The sequence below is a fragment of the Glandiceps talaboti genome, chromosome 17 (assembly GCF_964340395.1).
Source record: "Glandiceps talaboti chromosome 17, keGlaTala1.1, whole genome shotgun sequence".
Lineage (NCBI taxonomy): Eukaryota > Metazoa > Hemichordata > Enteropneusta > Spengelidae > Glandiceps > Glandiceps talaboti.
In genome coordinates, this window is record NC_135565.1 from 11,676,742 (window position 1) to 11,683,612 (window position 6,871).

A 6,871-nucleotide genomic window follows, 5' to 3' on the forward strand; every position below is an offset into this window, starting at 1 on the left:
GGAGATCAATTTCAGATTCTCTTTGTTCTCACTAATAATAGCTTTCTCCATTGTTTCATCAGTTGCCTTCTTTTGTTATTCGTGGTTTTATTGTATCAATTTGGACCGCTGTTCTTTTTTGTATCTAAACTTGTTAAATTGGTTTAATTTTGTTAAAGTGCTGGGTTAAAGCCAATAAGCCATTACATCGATACAGAAGTGGGTTTTTTCTTAGTATCTGGATGCTTTCTAGGTACAAAATATTTTAAGTTCAATTTCATCTTAGGAAAGTATGTGACAAAAGCATAGACCAAAACATTACTGACAATGTGAAAAGTATTTTTGGATTGTATCAAACGTGTGATGTTTTTATATAATTTAAATAAAATATATATAATTGAATTAATAACCTTCCGAATAAACCATTGCCTTCATTTTAACCTAAATTCATGTAATGATCATTTTCTAACTCAGATAAAAGCATACGCCTTTTCGATCCACGTCATATAGCAAACACTTCAATATCTTTCAATTGTAAACTATGATAATAAACTAATTAATATAAGTTCTTGTGTGGTTTAACAATATATTCATCGTGCCTTTCTCAAAGTTCAAAAATCATATTGAAAACCAATAATGAGCTTGGTAATGTACTGTTATCAGAAGAGAAAACATATTTGGACAAAATGATCCTAATAATGATTTACTCCCTGATACTCTTCCAATCGCCTCATGATAAAGCAACAGGGGTGCCATGTTAGATTACTAGATGAACCCCACGAAGTCTATGTAAAAAGACCGATGTCACATCCAGAGGCATCCACCCACTGATTTGATAGGGATGAGCTACATACCCTGCTGCTAAATCTCAGATCGTATCTCAGACCCATTTTAGCAACAACGAAATCATGTCTTCGTAGAACACACACTTCCTCTCAAAATCTGTACCTCTTTGTGACAATAGTGGCACGAGTTAAATGAAATTGGTGATTAAATACGAAAGAAATACGTGACCGCCTTTCGGGGAAATTTCTATTTGTAGTGAAACAAATTAAAGTGACATGCCCATGTCCGATATGGTATGTCACCTCTGTGCTAGGTTTAATTGAAATCATGTACTGCATTTCAGAGACATGAAGCATCAATTGCAATTTACGGATGAATTGCTGTATACACACACAGATGGACGGATACGGCCCATTGTAGTAGTTGCCCTTTCGGTGGACTAAAAAATATTATCTGTATTTTAGAACAAGTTGTAATGTTGTAATGGAAGGATTGTTATCATTTTAGGCTAAGGTTAAACGACATTAGCCACACCATTCCAAATCTGCACCCCATAAAATTCCCAAAATGTATACCCCAACAGTGTAGCACGTCGCGATCTGTTTTATATTCATTGGTCGAGTACGAGTGCCCCCCCCCCCTTACATATCAACTTTCTTAGTGCGAAACCAACTCTACTGCTACATCATCTTAATTGTACTGTGATGTAAGAGAGAAATAACAAATGATAAAAATAGAGACCCTATTCCATGGTGTTATTCTTTGACATTTAACTGTGCCTTTCTTTCTCGTTTAATCTAACCAAATGTTTGCAGGGACAAAGCGACATTTTGTGTTTGCTTGAAATGGCACGCATATTGCCGGGGGATATCATATAATGACACTTTGTCATAATATGATTTTGTCTTTTCTTCATTCCATATTTCATAACTGGAGATAAAATGACATTTCATATAAAATCCTTATAAGTGCACCTAATGCTAGTAATTACATCAGTGACGTCACGATATACAATGATTTAACATATCTTATTCTATAGTTTCCCCTTATATAGTATATTATATTTTATTGTGCAGTGTTTCTGAGTCCTTTAATAGATTACACCATTCACTCCAGTTGATTTTAACTGTTAACTTCAATCTCTCGCTTAGGTTTTATTTGATTTCTTTATTCATCAGCCCACATCCACAGTAACAGGCAAATACAGTTGCACTACAATGCCTACTAGTTGTGTAAGTGTTCCCCTTTTAATGTATGTATGTATGTATGTATGTATGTATGTATGTATGTATGTATGTATGTATGTATGTATGTACGTATGTGTGTGTATGTATGTGTGTATGTATGTATGTATGTATGTATGTATGTATGTATGTATGTATGTATGTATGTATGTATGTATGTAAGTATGTATGTGTGTGTATGTATGTATGTATGCATGTATGTATGTATGCATGTATGTATGTATGTATGTATGTATGTATGTATGTATGTATGTATGTGTGTGTGTGTATGTATGTATGTATGTATGTATGTATGTATGTATGTATGTATATGTATGTATGTATGTATGTATGTATGTATGTATGTATGTATGTATGTATGTATGTGTGTGTGTATGTATGTATGTATGTATGTATGTATGTATGTATGTATGTATGTATCATCTACTTAGAGTTTTCTGCATAGCGTCTAGCTCCTAACTATTGATTTCCTTTATTCACGTCTATACCTATAAATGTTGAGCAACACAATGCCATAATTAACATATGCTTACTGCATGATAACAGCATGATTTATTTCCGAATGAGGTTAAGTATGCCATAATAACATTTAATATTGTGCTACTCCATGTACAGTTAGGCTACATTAGGAAAGAATACTGTAGATATATGTACACCACAGCAGATGATAAGGTACATACAGAAATTACTCTAATAAATAGAGGAAATGTTGACAATTGCTACATAAATATATTTTAATGTTACCAGGTAAATGGGTTGAATGTTTACTTGAAATCAATTATTCAAGACATCAGTCAGGTATCCTCGACAACGTATACCAGCAATATAGTAATCGGTATACCATTTTCATTGCCACAACAGTTGAAATACAGTAAACGCTGTTTTATTCCACTGTTGAAGTCTCTTTCGTTCGTTATAGAACGATTTAACTACTTCCAAAGTTTATTACCTTCTTGCAGGGGATTACGTATACATAATGGTGCAATTACAGGCAAATTGCGACATACGCAATCTAAAACTATTGTTGGGGAATGCGGATATAATCTATCAACGGACACTCACAGCAGGCTCTCCCCTCGAGTGATAGCACCATCAACCTCGTTCAGTGTTTTACACTAATTTGATTTCAGGGTGATTATAACAAGGCCGCCAAACCAAGACGCCGCTATCACCCTCGTATATAATCTATCCCATACTTTCGTCTGTTGTATCTAAATTGCCTTTAGATTGATTTCGGAAGTGTATATACTATATATATAATCGAGCTTTTTCAATATGTGCCCCTCGTCTATGGAATGCCTTGGCCCTTGCCATCACAGATCCGAACTACTTCTTCATTTGACAATTTAAAAGCAGTTTGGAAACTTACCATCCTAGGTCGTTTTATCAGTAGAAACTGTTATATAGTTTAACTTTATGCATGTGTACGTACATTTTTACTACTATTTCCCTAAGGCCAAATAAAAAAGTTGTTTGGTTCCGGTTACCCCATCACCTGGTTTTTCATGCCGATCCTAAACTTTTTTTATGTATTCCAGAAAATTAATGATAAAATCGCGAAAATCGTGCATGAAAGAAATAGTGGGTGCGGAAACTGACATCAACTTAAAAAGATAATATAAAACTATTCTTCCAATCTGTAATGGCTGTACATCCGATAGGAAGAAATAAATAACACAGAGGCCATTTGGAAAACGATGGAAAACCTGAACTAGACACTCACACATAAGAAAAAAAATATTATAAAATAAAAAAATCTACCTACCCCACCTATTTTAAAATTGAATGTAATCGGAACCACACATTTTTACGCCTAATGTCGGGACGTTTTAATCAGTTTTTCAAATAGTGTATTTTTTGTTGTCTTTTATATTTCCATGTCATTTGTGCAGCCCATTGTGATTATTTTTAATGTTTTGCACTTTATAAGAAATAATTATTAAGATTAGTTATTGTCTGCTGACAGGAATGTTTTTGATATCAATTACGTCTACAAGAACACCACATATCCGAACATACAACACGGTAAGAAAACCTTTTTTTAAGGTTGGTACACTTTTATAAGTGAACGAATTCAATATACTTTCATTTTGAAATAGTTTCCTTTTCAGTAATGTGCAAGACAGTGTTATGAATCAATCATTATAATCACAATCATAGTTAAAAAAAAAATTATTGAAAGGACTATCAATATTTAATATTATAAGACTGAGTACAGAAGTAAGGATGTTCTGCAATTACTGGTCTCCATGGTAACCTTAAAACAGACGTTTTGAGCAAAAGACTAAATTAAAGTTTATGGTGGCTCTACTTTTTTCTGTTTCTCATCCTCTCACCTTAAAAATCGTTCGTTTAGTTAGTTAGTTAGTTAGTTAGTTAGTTGGTAGGTTGGTTATTTATTTATTTAATTTATTTGGTTAGTTAGTTAGCTAGTTAGTTAGTTAGTTAGTTAGTTAGTTAAAATGAAGAAAATTGCAGTTTAAGTATTAAAGAACGCACATACACCTACATTTATATGGTGATACTTTCAAATCATAATCTTAGAATACTTTAACTTTCTGAATGACTAATAAGAAAATAATGATAATTTAAATTAGAAGGACATTTTCAGTCATTTGTTTTACTAGAGTTCCCAATTTTCAGCATTTCAAAAATCGCTCAGATAATCACTTATGGGACGAAATCTCACAGTTAGTGACGTTGTGACTGTTTTAATTCTGTTGTAGGGGACGTTGATGTCGCCAGATTGATAGAAATAGAGTTCGTCGGGCCATGAGAAATATGGAAATAGCTATGGCCATCCTAAAGGCTGTATCAGCATTGGAAATGTATTGTCGTCATTCTGTGTCATGTCAAGGTTTTTTGAGAAGTATTTATATAAACATTGAATAGAACTGATACAATATTGAAGTGTTATAAATAATAGACAACACGTTAATCCATTGTTTCTTTCATGCTGTGATTTCTTCGCACAATGACGAGCTTCTGTTCCTACAGCATGTATTATCTCTGAACTCTATAAATGTAATATACCTACAATGTAGTTTAGTTGAAAATGATACTATGACAAGATGTAGTAGGTATGGTGTCAGATATAGTTATTAATAACTGCTTCTTTTAAGACATTGCATGCCTGATAAACTATATGCTTGTACGTCAATATGTATGTATGTATGTATGTATGTATGTATGTATGTATGTATGTATGTGTGTGTGTGTATGTATGTATGTATGTATGTATGTATGTATGTATGTATGTATGTGTGTGTGTATGTATGTATGTATGTATGTATGTATGTATGTATGTATGTATGTATGTATGTATGTATGTATGTATGTGTATGTGTGTATGTATGTATGTATGTATGTATGTGTGTATGTATGTATGTATGTATGTATGTATGTATGTATGTACGTATGTATGTATGTATGTATGTATGTATGTATGCATGTATGTGTTGGGGCTACATCGCCTTTAATGTCATTGATATACTATATGTCAAACACCTCATCGCCGAACAAAGAATTCGCATTACCAGATGTTTAATGTGTTTTGTTCTTTAAACTTTAAAATGTGTTGACCCACGCCTCTACAAGTCAGTGTCATATCAAACAAAATGTATCCTATGTCTACGCCCGTGTCCCCAAGAAATAGGCTTACGAAATAAATTGTTTGGTCTTTAGAAATTATATGTTTACTCACCTCGACGTACACAGCTCCTGGCATTACCAGTAAACCAACCAACAAGTCGGCAACTGCTAGACTAACGATGAAATAGTTTGTTATGTTACGAAGATTTCGTTCTTTAACCACTGCTACACACACTAAAATGTTTCCACAGACAGTGATAGCGGAGAATACCAAAATTAACAACGCCCAGTAGTTTTTAGTTTGCTCTACTTCGCCTTCGCCTGCCATCTCCGTTGATACGTTTGTGTGACTCGGATATTCTCTTGCCTCGACCATACAGTGTGTGTTCTATGGAACTCTTCGTTGCTGTAGTGAAAAGGAAGTCTCCCGCTTGTCCGTCTTCTTTCTCACTGATTTCGTATTTTGAATATTCAAATTTATTTCGTTGCCTGGTTACTGGAAACAAAATACGAGAGTATTGTATTCAATATCGTAATATAGATTCGGGTGTAATGAAAGGATGATAAAATTAGTGATCACTTGTGTAATCAAGCCAAACACTCGATATACAGCTAATATAGGCTAAATACTCATACTTGAATTTACAAGTGAAAGATCTTCCGTTAAATTCGTTATTTCCGGAGCCGGACATAGCAAATGAGTATGCCTACCTTTTTGATCGACGTAGATTGGTTAAGTACAGAGTCGTAGCAGCTACTCATGCGTTCAAAATCTAACATCGGTGTTTCATAGCTTGTCGGCACAAATCGTCACTTTGCAGTTCTAATGTATAAGTGCCAATTTAGTTTTAAAGTGGCCATATGGATGAGAATTTGGTATTTATTTTGGATTTTTATTTGATAAAACAACTTCGCTAGGTTTTTCTACTTGAAAATATAATGTGAAATAACATATACCAAGTTCATGTTCACATCTCAATAAACGGCAAAACATTAAACGACGTGTAAAATGTTTGTTATTGTACGTACAATAACAAACATTTTACAATATTTTCATCTTTTTTCAATGTATTGAGTTGCGAACATGGACTTGGTATATGTTCTTTCGCTTTATTTTTTTCAAGTAGGAAAACATAGTGAAGCTGTTTTATCAAATAAAAATCCAAAATAAATACCAAATTCTCATCCATATGGCCACTTTAATGTCACTATGTTTTTCATTGACTCTTATATATAACGTTCTGATTATTTTATAAATTATTTTCCATTTT

At 33.3% G+C, this 6,871-nt stretch overlaps 1 protein-coding gene across 1 annotated transcript in view; it reads right to left on the reverse strand.

The window, feature by feature from the left end:
• LOC144448063 (D(2) dopamine receptor A-like) overlaps positions 1-5,928 on the reverse strand; it is a 14,899-nt gene extending 8,971 nt beyond the window's left edge. Inside the window, exon 1 of the mRNA XM_078138213.1 lies at positions 5,713-5,928. Within this exon, the coding sequence (XP_077994339.1) occupies positions 5,713-5,928 (216 nt within the window). The remainder of the gene's footprint in view (positions 1-5,712) is intronic.
• Between the last annotated feature and the right edge of the window lie 943 nt (positions 5,929-6,871).